We start from the raw sequence: 20,320 nt of genomic DNA on the forward strand, positions 1-20,320 counted from the left end.
CATGAAATAATTTCCACATGGCCAGGTCACATTTGACCCCCAAAATAAAATAAAATAAAATCATTCAGTAAAATATAAAAATAAATAAATATAATATAATATATATATATATATATATATATATATATATATATATATATATATATATATATATATATATACATCCCTAAAATGTAAATTAAACACAAATAATTCCATAAAAATGATATTAATGCTTTCTATAATTAAATACAGTTAATATAATAAGCCATTGTTTTATTTTTATTTTATTTGTTTTGCATTACAGACTATGTTTGCATTAAGAAAATATGTTTTTTGTTTTGCCCACAAATGGCACAACGCAAAAAAGTCTTATTTGTCCTAAAAATAGGTTTCATCTTCTTTAAGCAATGTATAACTTCTTATTTCTTACTTTTGATTTTGCTGAATTATGAGCCAGTCATCTTCTTGGCTGGTTTCGTGACTATCAGCCTAATATAATTAAGGTCCTGATGAGATATGCTGAGAATATGAATCCTCCGTTTATTAAATTTTTGAAGTGCATTGTTTTATTTTTGGATCAAATGTAATTTTTTACATGAACAACATGCTCAGTTGAAATAAACACTCATGAGCATCTGAGTTGTGTAGTTTTACCTTTAAAGAGCCACGAAAGAGGACAAGTCCTTCCCAATCTCCCTGATTTCTACTTCAGTCCCACGTCATGCCATCACAGGCCTTCTTGTCAGCCGGCCGGACTGTTGTCCATGTATATGATTCATTCACACTCTCTTTGGTTACACTCACTGTGCCACATCCATCTGGGTTCACACAGACTCTTAAGTGTACGGTTTGATAAATAATGTGATCATAACAAGACAATATACTCTCAGTCTAAGTAGATGGATGAGGGGTATTTCGAGCATTAGAAAGATGTTCACACTTTTTTCATGCTGTGATGAATGATGCTAACTTTTGATGAAATTTTGAGAGTTAATAATTTTGAAACAATCATGCACCGACTTCTTCCTTTAGGCTGACAACTCATTGTGACAGTAGCTGTATTAACTCAGAACTAGATGTTCAGAAAAAGATAAATCGCTAAGCATGGCTTTTAAAGGCCAACTCCACACACAGCCCACACTCACAGTACAGAACCCACAATATCAGAGTCATACTTCCTCTCCATTCTCCCCCTGAAGACTGAGTCACACTTTTCTGTCATTGTACAGAACAAGAGAACAACTACATTAAACATCATGTTTCCAGATCTGGTCACTATATTAATAACTGGTTCAGTTGACACTGTAATAATTTGTTCCACCTCTGAAACTACTTTCCTTATCGGCTGATGTCTCCATGCCCTCTTATTTTTCAACTCCTTCCTTCCAACCACCTGGCACCATCCTGGTATGTAACACCCACATTTCATTATCCAATCAAATCCCAATACATAAAGTCCTCCTCTAAGTTTTCCCTCATTACTCGGTTTCATTCTGACATATTACAGAAGTAAAATAGATTGTGAACGCCCTTTCATATTGACTTAACCTTCAGGTTTCTGGCCATACACAACAACATTGAACAGGAAGAGAATGAATGTTTATTTTATTATGATGACTATAAATGTCATGCAATATCATAGGTAAAACGGATAAAACAACACAGAATATGAGTCTCTACACACTATCCAACATTAAAAAACATACAGTACAATGCCAGGATAATGCTGTTCTCCCTGGTCAAGTATCGTTTTCACAGCTCTGACTCTCAAAAGTTAAAATATGTCATTAGCAACTCATTCCATTTGTGTTAACAGTAAACCAAATTAGAAATAACTTGAAACCGAGCTGTAGAAATAACAAATAAATTTGACTCAGTGTCATACCACAGACAGAAACCAGTGAATGGTGCCAGACAGGTAGTGCATTTTTGACATTTCAAGGTGCGACTCTGCTTCTTGGTCCAGGACACTGGTTTGACAACAGTTTTTTAGTAGCATCTTTATATATTCAAATGTCTTGAGATATAAATCCATGTAATTTTCAAGTATCGGTTCACAGTGTAGCATTTTAATTGTGAATTTTTCTACATTCACATAGTGTTGTTTCTCTTCAAACAGATCCAAACTCAGACATCCAGGACTCGTATTTCTCCAGGTCAGCTGCAGAGACGGATTTTGAGATCTTTTTGAGTGCAAGCTCAAAGTCCTCCATTGTGACTGGCATCTGCAGCTCATCTTTAGAAAGAGCCCTGATCTCTTCTGGAGTGAGGCCCTGGATCCTCCGTCTCATCGCCATCATTGATGCATCTCTGAGAGCACAGCCACAAGGCCATCAGTCACATTTACTACACTGTAAGTCAAAGGCTTTATTCAGATAGTTTTTATGGAGTATACAACTCAAATCCATTTAGCTGTTCACAATCTGAGCCGCCAAACAAACCTGATCCAAACCCAATCCATATGTGGTTTGAAATCCAATTTCAGGTTTTTTAGTCATTTTTGTTTTTCTGTACCACCATACACAAAGTGCAGTAGTGTCTACAGCTATTTCTGATTTACATTGTATTGAATGGTGAATGAGCGAACAAGTGAGTGGTTTCTTTTGTATAATGTAGTATGATGTGACAGGAGTATGACCAGTATGAAGTTTTTCTGTCCTCTGTTTCCACACAGACAGCTAAACACTGGGCTTCAGGCTGATGCTTAAGCCATTACTATGGCAACCATCATATAACTTTGTATCCTAATCAGGAATACCAGAATAAAAACATTCCATTCAGAATCTCCATAGAAAAATTTGTACGCTTCTGTGATTTAAACTTAAAGGAATATTCCGGGTTCATTACAAGTTAAGGTAAATCACCAGCATTTGTGGCAAGATGTTGATTAGCACAAAAATTTATTTCGACTCGTCATTACTTTTCTTTAGAAAAGTAAAAACCGAAGTTCCATTGAGGCACTTACAATGGAAGTGAATGGGGCCCATTTTTGGAGGGTTTAAAGGCAGAAATGTGAAGCTTATAATTTTATAAAAGCACTTACATTAATTCATTTGTTAAAACTTGTGTATTAATTGAGCTGTTAAGTTGTTTAAATCGTCATATTTGCAGTCCTTTTAAGGTTTTAAGGTTTGTTGACATTACAGCATCATGGCAACAAAGTTGTCAAATTGGCTATAACTTTACACAGAAAAGGTTAGGAACTAAACCTTAAAACCACACTAAAATCAAGTTAACGCATATAGTTTACGTGTTGTGGCTGTACTTTTGAAACAGTGAGTATTTTAGCGTTTACGGATTGGCCCCTATTCACTTCTATTGTGTCTCACTGTAACTCAGGGGCAAGTCAAAATGTATTTTTTTGGCAATCAATATTATGTATTGCACCTGGAATATTCCTTTAAGGCAAATATGTCACATTCTTGGTGAAATACTACACACAGGTCTGAAGGTACCTTTTTTGCTTCTAATCAATTGTAATGTTGTGATTCATTTCAGACATAGGTGGTTTGGTTCAAGACTTTGTTGAAGAATTATTTAGCATGTCTATGGAGATAATGAATGGGAAACATCCAATACATTTGGGCTGTCACTGTTGACCTCAATCATCAACTACATGCATTCTAAATGGCTGTAATTTTGTCGTTTTGTGCAACATTTTATTTTCAGTGAACAGAAAACTTGAAAAACTTGCAAAAAATCTAGTTATTTCAAGTTGTTATCTGTAATACAAAAAAATACCTGCAGACGTTGGTGATGTCAGCTCCTGAATAACCCTCGATTTTTTCAGCAATGAGGGTGAGATCAACATCAGGAGCCACGTCAACTTCCCTTAGGTTGATCTTTAACAGTTCTGCCCGTCCTATAGCTGTGGAGTTCAGTAACAGTTATAAACAGCAAAAACATTTTAATTAACAAATTAAAATTGACAGCTATGAGTCTAACACAAGACTGTGTAATAGAATAAATGTCTTTCAGTGGTATTTTGATTCATTCTAATTTTACATTAGTACTATCAAAAGAACTCCCACAAATAAAGTCATTCTTGTCAATAAATATTGTAGTGGGGGCATAAAAACAAGTCTGTTAGAGCAATAGTTGCAATAAAACCTATTAGGAATAGTTGTACTTTTAATAATCGAAAGAATTGACCTGAAACTTCCTTTACATTAATATAAACTTTAACCTGATGTCTTAATGTTGATAAAAGAAAAACAAGTCTATGAGTCTAACACAAGATCATGTAATAGAATAAAGGTTTTCCAATGGTATTTTGATTACATATAATCTTATCATTAGTACTATTAATAGAAATCCCATTGTGTGGGAATTATTAACATTAAAGCATTCCCATTATAAAATATAACAAAGGAGTTGCATCAGACAATGAAACATCATGAGCAATGACTCACAGCGTGAAAGCCAGAAATTAGTCAGCCTAGTTCACTCATGAGTGGGTGACATGCATCGAACAATTATTGAAGTTGTGACTGCCTAGCAAATGGTTTGCTGTCTGTGTAACAGCCTGTCTACACCGGACGCAAGCTTCACGTCAAAAACAATAGAATCCCATTATAATCACTGATGCTGTCTACATTTGAAGTGTCCGCTGTGGCGCATCTATTGCGCTGACTATAAATATTTTTTGTGCCACGTTCCATTTTGTACTGCACGCACTGGTGCTCCTACACAAATTAAACGGTTTAGAACGTTCGTGTCGACGCGTCCAGTGTAGACAGCCTCAAGCCGTTGTGGTGCGGGGTGTGAGGATGTTAGATTACCAGTGGGTAGTGGAATGTAGATTCTCTTTTCCAGTCTTCTCCTTAGAGCCTCATCGATGTCCCAGGGTAAGTTGGTGGCAGCCAGGACCATTACCATTTTAGAGGGATCGTCACTCTCTTGAGCACCTCCTACTCCTGATAACATTACACCAATGGGAGGTAAAATAAGGTTGTAACGTTTAATGTAAAATAATGACAGGGTCACACCTGCATGACAAAACTCACCGTCCATCTGCACCAGTAATTCTGATTTCACTCTGCGACTGGCTTCATGTTCATCTGATGTGCCCCGCCTCCCACAAACAGAGTCAATCTCATCAATAAATATTGTTGTGGGGGCATAAAAACGAGCCTGTTACAGCAAAAGAAGTAATTTATTGAAAAACTATAGAAACTCAAATATCTAGATTATCAAACTTTTTCCATATAGCCTACAACATTACCAACAATTTTAGTGTATCATATCTTTTATTATCATAGTGTTGTAAATGTAACTGACATGCAATAATCCAACTAAAACTATTTGAACTATTAATTGAAATACTAAGGGGAATAGTTTTATTAACTACTTTTAATAATGAATTTGTCTCAGCCAAAAAGGTGATTAAAAATTGGTGAAACACTTAGTTAGGCAGTTTCAGGACCTGAAATATACTCTTTCTCTTACAGTGTATATATATATTAATATAATCTTTAAACTGAAATAAAAAATTAGTCTATTGACAAATTTTTATTCCACTACCTAATATCTAAATATCACAAAATTTTCTATAAAGTAGGTGGATAGGTTTCAAGCAAATCAGGAAAAACATAAACAGACATACACAATCAAACAGTCAACATTAAATCCCAGCCACTTTCTGCTCTTATTTTAAACAGAACTATATGTCCTTGCTTTCTTGGAGATCACTCACCATTTCAAAGAGCAGCCGCACTAGTTTCTCTGACTCTCCTCTGTACTTTGAGGTGAGTGTGGAGGACGACACATTGAAGAAGGTTGTGCCACATTCTGTGGCAACGGCTTTGGCCAACATGGTCTTACCTGTGCCTGGAGGCCCCACCATCAGCACCCCCTGGTAGTTTGGGACAACATATGTATTGATATTCTCTCCAAAGGGGTACACACTATGAGCTGACACTTATAAAAAAAGTTGTAGCAGTGAAAGTGAAAAAACACTTAAACAGAGCAGATGGCAAATGGAAAACAAAGTGAAGGAAAAAAAAATCTCTCTGCAAAGAGCCATGTTAAACTAGTGTAATGGCGACCCCTAGTGGACTGTAATATAAGCTTTGGTCACAAGAAATTGATAGGATTGATTCATTAATATAACATAACACTTAAAACCTTGGTGAAAACATTACTATAAGACTATATATCCATATGTTTCTCTGTGTGTATGCTCAGATGTCTAACTACTGTATGGAATCATCTAACATATTAACCTTCCATGGGCGGCGGATCCCCTTGAAGAAGTCTGGCATCCACATGGGCAGGACCACAGCCTCTCTCAGCAGCTTCTTGGCATCTTCCAAATCCGCTATGTCATCCCTGTAGGAACAGTAACATATGACAGCTTGCCTGAATCAGTATCTGCCACTGTGACTGACAGCTGTCGCTGACTCAACACATTCCTTATTTGTCTGAGCTGAAGCACGAAAACTTAAACAACTACATTCCTAAATATACAGCTACGCTCAGATGGAATCTGTGGACTTTTTCACATGTTCTGCTGATTTTGACAGAAAAACTGCAGAAGTAAATATGTAATAAGTGTTAAACAGAGCTGCATTCTTTTTGGTAGCTAAAAGTATTATCAAATTAGTTAAAATATTTAATAAACTAACATGCAAGGGCAAGGGATTTGTAGAATTCTATCAATGACAGGCATGCTAATTTTGCAGAAATCTGTGGAACTTCCTGTGCAGTATCATCATGAATAATTACATTTTAAATAGATGAGACAAAAAATTGCATAAATTGAATGCATGAATAAACAATTATTTTACCCAATATTTACTTAAAATATTTAGGTACATAATCACTTTAAATACCAGTGAATATTGGGATTCCTAAACACAATATCCCTCTCCAGTGCATCCACCAGATCAACGTCATAGCCTGTGCCATCAAACTTCCTCTGTTCCCCATCACCAGCACCAGCACCTTCTTGGGCATTCTTCTTACTCTGAAAAAACAAATGGTCAAGTTATATTATTAACAGGTACTTGTTAATAAGTTACAGCTCAGCAGTACATCAATGAACAATTCATATTCAAATGCTTATTCTGATGATATTGTTTTATGCTTTTAAAGGGATTGTTCATCCAAAAATGAAATTCATTAATCATTTACTCACCCTCATGCTATCCTAGATGTGCGTGACTTACTTTCTTCTCCAAAACACAAATGTAGATTTTTAGAAGAATATTTCAGCTGTGTAGGTCCTTATAATGCAAGTGAATGGGTACCTAAATTTGAAGCTCCAAAAAGCTCAAAAGCAGCACAAGTGGTTAAATCCATGTCTTCAGAAATGTAAGCGCAGCGTAGTTCTAGCGGGAAGACTAGCAGCGTTCATCATCACACCATTAGCTGGGTAATTCCTAGCAATCGCATGTAAGCCATTGCTTTATAAGTCTGCTCACAATCTATCACATTGCTGTTTCGGTGTGCTAACATGGCAACCTCCACCACCCCACCACCATCAGTTGAGCCCTGTCCCACACGGGGGTAGGCTCCTCGCCCCTGCCTCATATCTCCGGCAGGATATGACAGTTCCGGGTACAACTCCCTCGGACCGCCAGACGTATGTAAAACGTAACGACGTATGACGACTGTAAAACAGAAAAGTAATGTCTCTCTTTGGCGTAGGGGCTACACCAAAGAGAGACATTACTTTTCTGTTTTACATTCATCAAATAAATGGCATCTTAAACCTCACTCAAGCCTGCGTATCTTCCCGATAGAAGTGATATGATAAGTGTGGGTGAGAAACAGATCAATATTTAAATCTCCACTTTCACACACAAATAGTTTTTTTGTTTTTGGGAATTCACACTATTTGTGCATATCGTCACCTACTGGGCAGGGAGGAGAATTTAAAGTAAAAAATGACTTAAATTTTCATCTGTTTTCCCCCACACCTATCATATAATTCTGAAGACATGGATTAAACCTCTGTAGTAGTGTGGATTACTTTTATGCTGCCCTAATGTGCACTTTGGACCTTCAAAATGTTGGTACTCCTTCACTTGCATTGTGAGGATCTAGATCTGAAATAATCTTCGAAAAAAATTTAATTTGTTTTCTGTAGAAAAAGAAAGTCCTACACATCTGGGATGGCATGAGGGTCAGTAAATGATGAGAGAATTTTCATTCTGGGGTGAAATATCCCTTTAAGCAGTTGAACTGAAATTAAATAAACCACAATTCTAAAAGTCTTTAAACAATAAGATTTAGATACTGTATTTTTCACAGATTGTTAATTTGGTCTCATACTTTGAGTGACTAACTTTTTCATCTTTAGCTTTATTTCCACGTCCATCACGGGTGTTCGGCCTATCTGATTTGACGTTTGGCTGACCCCTCCCCACAGGCCCACGATGCTGCATTCCAGGTGACTCTTTCCTCTGGGGTTTTGAGAAAGGGATTGGCTTCTTCATCTGGGCAGGTGCTCTATAACCAGAAAGAGTGATTTCACCTTTCAGACTTCATTTATGACCACAAAATGTAATGTGGCACAAACGTATTTTTAAAAAATCCATATGACATAGCAAATTGTATTCAATAGAAACTACTACATTGGTGTTGCATTCAGTGCATTCTAATTGCCACTATTTCTGATACTTAATCGTGTAAAAAGTGTGAAATTTCTGCACCACTCGCCGCAAACAGATCTACAAAAATAAAGCTTGTTTCCGAACAGGTTTCCTCAACAATACAACAGCCCCTTTCATTGCCATTGTTCAGCAATCAGGTGGCTGAATGTGAATTTGATGTGCAAGACCACTCAAACAAACAGACCAATGTTTTGAAAGTGTCACAGAGTTGTTTTAAGGCTTATATCAACATATAGTTCCAATGTGTTTTAACGGTCAACACTTTTTACAAGGAGCTGGATAGTAAAACAGCAGTGACTTTGGGGTTGCCAAGGTGTACGGTGAAATTTTATAATGGTGGAAACATTATGAATGAAGCTTCCAATATCAATACAATAGCCTAACAAATAGAATAGACTTACATAAAGAATAGTTGCCTAATGAAGAGTTTGCGACCCATGATAAATGAACATAAATAACACATTGAAAGCCAGATGTTCTTCACCAACGTATCAAATTACAAAGGCAGCAAAGTACGCCCACTGACACACTTTATGAAACACACTTTATTATATTTTTAAGACCAGATGACAGAAAAGCCGTCTATGCACATGTCTAAAGCGCTGTTTGTTAGAGCAGATTGTTGTGAACGCAAATCTGCAGGGTCACTTTATATATAGCCTATACATTTGTGATTAAATCATAAAATAATGCAAAAAGACATTCACCCCGAACCACGATTTGTATTTCAGTGATTGTATCGTCATTATAATTATTATGTTTACATTTAGAATTGTTTTTAGATCTTAATATGTATTATTAATTTTCCACCGTTGCCTGACGGTAAATGGAAAGGTGGTTATATGTTTTTTTTACAACTTCTTTATTTAATTGCCAAGGGGTTGATGATGTAATTGGATATTTTGATGTGACATACATATATATATAATTTTTTTTCATAATTTTTTTTTTTTTTTTTATAAAAAATATTGTGAACATATTTTTTGTATATCGCCCAGCCCTAGGAGTGAACAAAACAAAAGTATTCACACATTCAAAGCAGCTAAACTGGGTCCTAGAATGAAAGGTAATAAAACACCATCATTAAACCAGCAACAACCCACAATAAGTGATGCATTTGCCCGGACAACGAAATACCCAACCAGTAGTTCATGATGGAGAGAATGCACAGATGAATTTGGTTCTTTACCAAAGAGATGTTGCCCTTCACAACTTTTGAAAAGCCATCTTTCAAAAAGTTTCATTAAAAAAATGTGTTAAAATAAATTTTTAAAAAGTACAAAGTTTGAAATCAAGCTGCCTTGCGTTATTGTGTAGGATATTATTTAATGAAAATTATCCCATAGTACCAGCTAGCGTCCAACCAGCGGTAATACCAGTGTCAGTCGTTTGAACGCCGCCCCGGTGTTAAAATTATGATTCCGTGGCAAGTCTAAGGGACAGCATAACAATAGAAGATGTTGGCCATGCTCTGCAGTTACAGAACTCCTCAGGCGTTTATATAATCAGCTGCCTATTCTACCTGTGCTCAGCTGGGGTCGGGGGAGGCCAGACATCAGGGTCCCTTGGGCTCTCTTCAGGCTGAGGGTTGGGGAAATCAACCGATTTGTCCAACTTAAAACTCTCCAGGGTGTTTACGATACGTTTCACCTGCTCATATTCCTCTGCCAGCTCCTGCCGAACCTGGGCTCAGAGGAGAGAGAGGTGAATTGATTTCCAAACTAAGCCCTTTCCAAACTACACAAGAAACTCTAATCACTGGTTAAATAAAATATACCTAGAGCCCTATCTAGATTCACAGCTCATTAAAACATTAACTTTTTAGACATAAAATGTAGTGCATTCTAAATGTAGATCAGAGCATCTGCAAAAGGCTTGTGTTCATCATATTTTAATTTACACTTTAATAAATAGCACTTATAAACGAGTGACTCACAAAACTGGTCAAGAACAAATTGCCAAAATCAAAATAAAGAAACAATAAATTATAAATAAAAAAAGAGATATTGGCAAAAAAGTATAGATATTGATGAAAAAGGGGTAACAAAAAGCCTTTATCATAAAGGCTTTGTTTTTGTCCATACCACATGAGTCCCTTGGATTTTTCTCTCTTTTTTATAATAAATTTGTATTTTGATTAAAGAAAAAGAAGTGTATTTTGAGGATCATTCTTTTTGTTTTTTTAATTGTGAAATTATTTTCAAGGCAATTAAATCTCCCACCCATAAATTGTCAATACAGAAAAACACAATCAATAAATCTAATTTTCATTACTGAAATGTGAATAAAAAGTGTATTCTCTATTAACTATTAATTGTGAGGTACAGTATGTTTGGTTCTGACTATAATTGATGCAGATTTAAATAAATGATTGTATTACAGTAATTTTGTGCTTAATTGTTATTATGACAAAAATATTACAATGCAAAACATCATAATTGTCCTAAAAAAAATCTTCTTTATGCTTACTTTTGATTTTTGGGGTGAATGTCCCAGATATATTTTAATGAAAACATGGGTTAAGAGGCATATTAGATGGATTGCATACTGTATTGACCAAACTGACTTCTTAATACATTTCAGAGCAGTGTAAATGGTCATGAATATATATCAGATGCATTAATGGTTTAGATGATAATAAAACATAAGGTGTCTTACTTGCTGCCATTTGACTTTGAGGGCAGGATCTCTGAGGGACTGGCAGTGCTTATGAATCTGTTGTATAACACCTTGATAGTAAACCATGGATGAGTCATAGTTCCCCAATAATGCATATTCTCTTCCTTTCTTAGCATTGTCATAAATCTCTGTTAAATTCATGATGTGAACGGAATCTTAACAGAATGATCTTTAGCACTTCAATGCAGCCTGAGTTTACAGCATCATCAAAGGTGCTTGTTTGATTGTTGTTGTTGATTGAAGGAAGTCCATGAGTCTGATAATGCCAGAAAACAGAGAGACGCATAAGATGCAGAACTGAATCAATAATTTATACTGATAGTGACAGTACTGTGAGGATGCACTGATAACGATCACATCAAGAGGGTTTCTAAACAGGATCCTAAACATCTCTGTATTAACCTTTGCCCATACCTCATAATAACTGTCATAAAATAGGCTAGGCCTATACTTAATTCTGTTGACAGGCACCTGAGGTGAAGCACCTAAATCCTGTCCAGCAGATTTCAATTAGCTTGAACTGCACGCACTTGATTTTTAGAATAAAAAAAAGCACCTCAACAAACCAGATTAAATCAATAAATCCATACAATCCAGTTTATCAAATTGTGCTTGTATGCAAAATCTGCGCGAACGCCACAACTTTTACACAGGGACTTGTAGTTTTATTCAGTTTGCCTCAATGTGAAGGCAAATGCTGAAGGCCATAATAAGGCACTACATTACCCATAAGGCAACCGTGCAACACGCCCGAGATTTAGGCCAGCGATAACAAAAAAAGGATTTACTGGGAAACACAATTTGATGTCCTACACTTGCTTTTATTAACCTTTCTTAGAACATGCGATATAAAAAATAGGTTCGGAATTTAAATAAAATGTTGCAAGGCAATGAATGAAGGACTTACGTTTACTATTGGCGCGTTTACATTCGGCTGGTCCACATTCCGTCACCCAGTGATGTTGCCATGGCCGCGGACAGACGCTGAGTGATGAATGAGCACATGTGTTGGGGCGGAACCTGAGTAAAAACAACCCTGCATAATGGCCCGCTTTATTATAGCTTTATAAATATTTATAACATGTAGTATAGCAGTTCACAGAACCAAATAATAATGTCATATGGACGCTTTTCTTTTTAGTTCTTCAGTAATTCCCATTATTCTCAATAGTGATTCTCATTGGAATGTCATTACTGCAATAAAAGTAACGTTAAATTACAGTAAAAATTTAATATATATATATATATATATATATATATATATATATATATATATATATATTTTTTTAACAAACATAGATTAAAAGTACTACAACAAAACTACCATAATGTGTAACTACTTTTAAAATAATATGTCATCATTATTTTGTTAATTTTACAGTAATTATATTTTAATTACTGTAATATTACTGTTGGTATATTTGCATTACAGTAATGGGAATGTGGGGAGGCTTAATACATGTCTTAATATACACACATACACACATTTATTAAAAAATAATAAAATATGCTCCATTCAGAAGCACCATTCTTTAATCTTTGGTGCCAGTGGAAACTGCTGTCACACTTTCCAACATTTGGATATCACATCAAACAAATGTGTGTGTTTGCATCCTTCTGTATCAATATTTGTTAATACAAGCCCCAAAATAAAGATATGAAAATCATGTCATTGGAATAAAGATATGTTTATGAAACGCTTTCAACTGACGAACCGTCACTGAAGCAACGACTAAAGACGTACCAACACGTAAAATAAGGCAGACGAAAAGCAAGAACGCGTCCTCTGTGAACAGCCCCCAAGGAAAACTTTATCCTTTCAATAACATTAGAGTTTTCTTATTTCTCTATACACAACTTGCTTGTACTTAATTTGATGTTTTCCACTCGGATTCCGTGGGACTGCTCAAATGCAGCTTTCCCTCAGACAGGTGCGCGGGGCGTTTCATCGTTACGCTTACCTCTAGTTGTCTTTGTGTACTCCATAAACGCTGAAGGCGCATATTTCCACTGGAAAAGCTCTGAGATCAAACGGATTCTGGCTATGTGCCTGTTAAAGCAAATAATTACCGGGATTTACGGATAATAAAATAAAATAGATTATGAACACAGAAATACGTAAACCCCTCAGGAAAAGACGTTGTGGGTTTCGTACTGATATACATATGCAGTAATTTGCTGTATTTAGTTACAGTATTAATTAGATAAAAAGTAATTTACTGTTATTAATCAGTGATGTCACATAAATTACCTATGAGGCAATACATATAACCGTTAAATACGGTATGATTATATTATTGTTATTTACTGGTTATTTTAGTTATTTACCCTATAAAGTAAGGGTTAACAGTGCAGTTAAGAAAATAGAACACAAAAAAAAAAAAAAAATACATGAAATCATGAAGATGATTCATCTTTGGTGATCCAAACAATCTGTCAGAGGTAAACCTTCTATAATGTGGGCAAATGCTGCTTATGCAGAAATATAAATAATTCAGATTACTTAGATCTTACATCATCTTTCATATTAAGAAAACTAGCCATTACTTGGTAACGGCTCAGAAACGTGGTAAACCTTTTTTGAAAATAAATTCACTGGCAATATTAGGACTTATTTAAGCAGGTTCAAATAAAAAATGAGAATCATTGCAGCATTCATCAGTTAATTCTAGAACTTGATAGTTCTGTAAGTTAGGCACCAATAAGTCCTAAGTGCCTGTTATGCCTTTTCACATATAGGTGGAGTCCCATAACACTTAAATATTAAAAAAAAAAAGAAGTTTATTGATGTCAGAAGCTTACCAGAATGTGAACAAAACAAGTTTTTTTTTTTTTTACAATTTCTGCAATTACAGTGGTATTCAAAATACAGTAAATAACTTTGATACAGCGATTTACTAATGATGATAACGTTTGATCTGGAAAAAAAAACTAAAAACAATAAACAAAAAAATTACATGAAGATATGAACTACAACCTCACATGAAACTAGGTTGTGTGCTCCGCACTTCTAGAACTCCATTTGACCCCAAGTTTTACAACCCCCTTTTTTTTTATTGTACCAGGCAAGGATATTGGTGTTGGAACCATTTTTAAGAAATTAAACTAAAAACAAAATTAAGGGTTTGGGCATTTGGACAAACACAATGACAATTTTGTAGTGATAACTATACAAAAAAGGAAAGAAAAAACAAACAAAGAAACTGTACAGCTTAAAAACATATCATATACACAGCCTTATTTCTTTTCAATTTTTTTTTAATTTCATTTACCTATTTTATGGTCTCCATAAAGAGTACAGGGGGTTAAATGCTTTATAGACAACAAGCTAAGCTCTAAACGCAATTTATCTACTCGTCATCCTCCTCTTCTTCTTCATCGTCATCATCCTCATCATCATCATCTTCATCATCATCGTCATTAACCTTGTCCGGCTTGGCAGGGGCTTTGGCTGCAACGCTTACCACTTTACCTTTACAGCGATATGCAGCAATGTCCTATAAGAAAACAAGAAACTTTTGGTTCATTAAGGTAGTTTCTTTATAGAAAAAGTGCAAATAAAATATCAGTTGATCATTTTGGGGGCCATAAAGAAGTATGAAGCTGATTGGGCGTAGTATCGTATCTCACCTTCTCGTACTTCTCCTTCAGCTTGGCTGCCTTCTTCTCATATGGCTGCTTCTCCTCGGCTGATATTTTGTTCCACTTCTCACCAAGTCTCTTTGCCACATCTCCGATAGACAGACCTGGGGTCTCTTCTTTCACCTTAGGTCGGAACTCCGCACAGAAAACGAAGAATGCAGACCTTTGGTAGAATGGAAGAAAAATTATTGCTATTAATTTTGTACGCTTGGTTATGGTCCGTCTATGATGCCAAACTATATATAAGAATGAAGAAAGATGCCTACGGGGGTCTCTTGGGAGCATTGGGGTCCTTAAACCTCTTCTTCTTCTCGCCTTTGGGTGGAATGTAGTTCTTCATCTCCCTCTCGTAACGCGCCTTGTCGAGTTTAGCCATATCTTCAAACTTGCCTTTTTCCTTGGCTGACATAGTCTGAGGAAGGGGAGGGTCATTACTACAGATTACATGGGCATTACTACAGATTATGTGAAATGTAACTGACCTTCCATCGCTCAGAGCACTTTTTGGAAAACTCAGAGAAGTTGACCGTCGCCTCAGGGTGCTTCTTCTTATGTTCCTCTCTGCAGGTCTGGACAAAGTATGCATAAGAGGACATTTTGCCTCTTGGTTTTGTTGGATCCTTCCCCATTGTCACTTAGATATCCTTGAGAGAGGAAAAATAATTAATTTAATGAGTATTCAGTTCAAGTCCTCAAATTTCAAGTCTGAATGTGTAGCACACCCCTCCATAGAATTATCTCAATTAACTCTACCAGCCAAAAAAAAAAAAAAAAAGTCTCTTGACATGATCATATGAACATCAGCACTCCCCTGTTAACTGGTCATTATCTCAAGTAACTAGTATTTGCGACGCGCACATTTGAACATGGAGAATTTAAAGTTTTCTTTCACAACAAATTTGACAACTTATTGAAACATTGCCTTTTAAAATGCTGCTTTAACAAATAAAAGGTCCTTTCTATTAGTTAAAAATGTATAAAAGTTAGTATAAATACTCAAACTTTTAAAAATATATATTTTGTCAAAGTTAAAAAGGTTTAAAAAGAGTACAAATAAACGATTTGAACAAAGTTATTTTATGTGCCAAAGTACGCGAAAGATCGCAAAACGCGTAAAAAATTCTTAATTATGGAGTTCACTTTCACCATATTCTCCGTTGAAAAGAGCCTATTTCTCTCTATGTACCGTTCAAATAGCAATGGCGCACACTCTCGTCTCGCTGAAGGAAAAGAGGTCAACAACGACGGCAATATTTCTTCTTCCATTTTGTGAGAAAGCCTTCTTCATGAAAGAAAGTCCCCCTAAAATGTCTCCACCCGCCTTCCTGCCCGCTTTTAGACACGACAAACAAACGGCGTGGGTCGGTTTTCCTGACCGAAAATTGTTTCCTTCGCAAAAAGCCCAGTGCATTCGCCCGGTGTATAGTAATACATTGGGTCTGTGCTGTGCAGAGTTTGCAGTGGGCTCGCAATGGCCGCTTGTCTTCATGCACTAACACTGAGAATATGGCTCCTTCTCTTTGTGTCAGCGCTCAGCCATTACACTGCTTTGCAATAGGGGGAGCAGAGCGGCCGTATTACCAAGCACACTTCAACTCTCAATTTAACACCCTTCCCACTCACGGAAAAATGTGAAAATACCCGCGTTGGAAATACGAAAGATATTATTTTTATTTTCCGCCGCGAAAACAGCGCATTTTTAGCCTGGCGGGGTCGAAAACACGATTTGAAAAAGTTGAAGCGAACTGCGCCTGTCTATGGCTCTGTGGCTTTGCCTTGTTTCCTATGCAAGTACAGTCAGCCATTACTGTAAAGCGCAGCTCCTGAGGTGTTTTTTTTACCGCTTGTATCTTTGTCATTTCAACATAACCGAGCCTACAAATCCATACACTTAAGAATAACGTTCTACTTTAATTTTTTGCCAGTCTGTTTTTTTTTTTACTTTCTTATTTCTCAAAATACACTGTCTCCTCCTGACAGACATCCCTAGTGAAGCGCTGCAATGGCTGCTCGCTGGCACCATCACCGTCCATATACCTTGTTTGTACGCCTAGTTGTCCGACTTAACATTAAACAAAATGCACACACACAATATATTTTACATTTGCAGTATTTTAATCCACCGAATAAAATCAAATGTATTCTCTGTCAGTTTTAAGGCGTACATAAAGATTAAATTAAATTTAAACAAATCTTAGGTTATCCTCATTCTCATTCTGAGGGGATAATACCCTCGTTTTTAACGTCTCATAAAAATCACAAAATTAAAATAGCTCTTTTACAAGGTCACTTTCCTATAGTTTCCTAGCCTTTTTTCACAATTTCTGTACTTACCTCACACTTTGAAATGTCTACACGCTGACACTTTCCACTGTCTTGTCTGGGTAGTGAATGTACTGCAATGGCTGTATGTGGATGTAATAGCGTTACGCAGTAGTCTGCTCTCTCAACCCTCTAGCATTACTCTCTATAGGGCTTTCATCCCATTGGCTACCACCATGCCGAACATGCATGTGATTGGCTGAACGCTTTCCATTGTCCTAATAAGAGCCGGGCTGCGATTGGCCGCCTTTTGTGAAACGTCATGAGTGTTTTAAATGGCGGGTAAATACAAAATTCGGTGTGTTTCTTTTCTCATGAAGGCTGTGTGTACTGTGTTGGCTGTAGTAGTACTGTGTTCTATGTGTTCCATGCGGAGTGCTGAATGAATGAGTCCATGCGAAGTGTCAGCGTTGCTGTGAGGTATATAACGCTGAATGAAAGTGGCCGGTACAATTGAAAACCCGCTTATATCAAAGACGTGAACGTGAAAGTCAGATTTGAACGAAAATATGAAATTATGAGTGCTATTTATTAGTATGGGATAATCGGTGGGATTTGCTTTTGACTATCAAAAGCCGATTAATTCCAAAGTTTAGGTTAGTTCAACACGACAAAACGTCAGAAGTATATTACAGCAGACAAACAGTTAGCTGGATTTGAATAATTAAGTGAAAACATTTCCAAAACAATGGGAAAGGTCTTTGTATTTATATATCAGACTCTCAGTAAACATACCTGTATATGTCGATCGCAAAGCCTTTAGATTACCATAGTCACTAATCACTGATAGAATTACTTACATTTAAATTATACAATGGCAAATTTGGCAGAAGGAAATGATCATTCTTAGCAAATAAATATTTAGACTGCAAAATGTTTTAGGTCGTTTTTAAAATTAAATAGCCTATCTATGAATCTGTCTGTCTAACGCAGAAATAAAAACTATCACAATGTTGGCATAGGCATTGTTGCTCTAATGTTGTTAGATGGCTAATCAAGAAAACCACATATGCAATGTATGCAAATACGTATTGTGTGGGACTTGGACGAGGTTACTGCCGAAGGACTCCGATGGGGAAACTGAAACCCATCTAGTCTTTCATAAACTAAAGCAGCTGTAACGCTACGACTCCTCAAAGAAGGCGCGTCGCTACTCGAGCACATGGTCGCTGTTATTGAGCACATAGACGGTGGCACTGACATTTTGGGTTGCCTATTTGAAGAAGTATTATCGATTCGTGAGTAAAGACGCAGTAAGCGATTCTAACAGTTCTAGAAATTGAAGCAAATAGCAACAGTAGCAAAACAGCGTTTTCAAACTTTGCGTGTATTGACAACCATCAAACTGACCGCGGCCGAAGTTTTGCCACTGTTTACAGAGACTGGCGCTGTCACAGAGACAGGTGTTATATTTCAGGGAATATGGTCATTTTCTGCTTGTCAATTCATTTAAAAAATCTTACAGTTTACTGCATCTTTCATTTAGAACAATATTCATTGAGTCTTGTTTTAGCTGAAATATATATATATATATATATATATATATATATATATATATATATATATATATATATATATATATATATATATTATTATTATTATTATTATTATTATTATTTTTTTTTTAAACTTTGATAAGGACCAAAACGTGTATAAAGCCCACGTGGCCAAACTAAAAACAAACAAACAAAAAAAACTGGCAGCTGTGGTTGCCAGAAAACATTACATTGTTAACAACTTTAATAAATAATCTGTAAATTTTACAGTTTAAAACTGTTGTTTTAGCCTACTGTATAGTTTAAGGTGCAGTACCATCATTTATATTATTCAGTAATAAACTTCATTTATTAACCTTTTGATACTGAAAAACGCTGCTTTTCACATTTCAAGGTATTGTTAATCACCATAGAAATTACAGAATGGCTGATGATTATATGAAGTTCACCAATAGTGGCTTTCCAGGAGCGATGACCAATAAACGTGTAGAGACAGTGCTCACACTCACTCACACAAGCACTGAACACCATCAGGGTAACACATTATGCACTATACATGAACTAAACTACATCAAATATAACACAGAACACCCCAAAGTGCATAACTGATATTAAAAATAAGCATATCTATAAAATATAATGAAATCGTGCAGGGAAATCTGTGAATGCCGGAGAACTGTTTTTTTTTTTAACAATAATTTACAGTAAAATGTACATGAACTCTCTTGTTAAGCATAATATAACATTTTACCATTAATCAGGAAAATAATTTGTTTTACATCTAAAAAATTTAATTTTGACTTTTTACCGCAAAACTACATGTATTGTATTTTTAAAGATATAACAAATGTTAACCTTTATTTTACGGTAACTACTCGTTAAACAATTTAAATGTTTTTTTTGTTTTTTTTTTACTGTAGCATTTTTACAGTCTTTTAATGTTAAAATTATGGACAGAACAATTTATAGAACAATCTAATGTTTTCTAGTTGGTTTTATTTGATCAACAGGGCAATTTGTAAAAAATTATATTTGCATTTCAATATTGAAATTGCAATTTTTACACATTAAACATTCTAATTCGCTTCCATCTTGTTTGACAAGTTTCAGCCTTTGCATTTCCTTTCGATAGTCTACTGCCAATTCTAGTCTAAATTTCGTATTTAATTTTTAATCCATGTTACTGCATAGTTTAAAAAAACATTTTCCGGGTTCAAAACAAGTTAAACTCAATCGACAGCATTTGTGGCATGATGCTGATTACCACAAAAACGTATTTCGACTCAGCTCTCCTTTTCTTAAAAAAAAGAAGAAAGAAAAAAGAAAAAAATCGAGGTTACAGTGAGGCACTAGCAATGGAAGTGAACGGGATCATTTCTGGAGAGTTTAGAGGCTGGAATGTGAAGCTTATATAAGTCAAATCAAATTTATTTGTGTAGTGCTTTTCACAACAGGCATTGTTTCAAAGCAGCTGTACATGGAATAACAGAAAAAGCAATCAATATTATGTTACAAAAGCTGTTCATTGACCTTAAGTTGTATTGAGCCCGGGATATTCCTTTAATTTAAGTTCTCCACAGC

The 20,320-nt window shown here is 35.7% G+C and overlaps 2 protein-coding genes across 3 annotated transcripts; both read right to left on the reverse strand.

Annotated features, from left to right (window-relative positions):
* Positions 1-417: 417 nt before the first annotated feature.
* On the reverse strand, positions 418-12,260 carry katnal1 (katanin p60 subunit A-like 1). Its single transcript, XM_052116065.1, has 11 exons — positions 12,187-12,260; positions 11,259-11,535; positions 10,123-10,283; positions 8,274-8,436; positions 6,816-6,949; positions 6,207-6,312; positions 5,678-5,836; positions 4,989-5,115; positions 4,764-4,898; positions 3,724-3,850; positions 418-2,292 (listed from the first exon to the last, which is right to left on the reverse strand). The coding sequence occupies exons 2-11, from the start codon at positions 11,418-11,420 to the stop codon at positions 2,094-2,096; spliced, it is 1,473 nt and encodes a 490-aa protein (XP_051972025.1). The 5' UTR covers positions 11,421-11,535; positions 12,187-12,260; the 3' UTR covers positions 418-2,093.
* A 1,780-nt stretch (positions 12,261-14,040) lies between these two features.
* Positions 14,041-17,363, reverse strand: LOC127635833 (high mobility group-T protein-like). Of its 2 annotated transcripts, none has more exons than XM_052116074.1 (5): positions 17,256-17,363; positions 15,404-15,565; positions 15,188-15,333; positions 14,910-15,084; positions 14,041-14,776 (listed from the first exon to the last, which is right to left on the reverse strand). In XM_052116074.1, exons 2-5 carry the CDS (start codon positions 15,548-15,550, stop codon positions 14,630-14,632), a joined length of 615 nt encoding a protein of 204 aa, XP_051972034.1. In that variant the 5' UTR covers positions 15,551-15,565; positions 17,256-17,363; the 3' UTR covers positions 14,041-14,629. The 2 variants fall into 2 exon arrangements, with proteins under 2 accessions (XP_051972034.1, XP_051972033.1); XM_052116073.1 differs by lacking the exon at positions 17,256-17,363 and adding an exon at positions 16,108-16,347.
* Between the last annotated feature and the right edge of the window lie 2,957 nt (positions 17,364-20,320).

Source organism: Xyrauchen texanus, chromosome 43 (assembly GCF_025860055.1).
Source record: "Xyrauchen texanus isolate HMW12.3.18 chromosome 43, RBS_HiC_50CHRs, whole genome shotgun sequence".
Lineage (NCBI taxonomy): Eukaryota > Metazoa > Chordata > Actinopteri > Cypriniformes > Catostomidae > Xyrauchen > Xyrauchen texanus.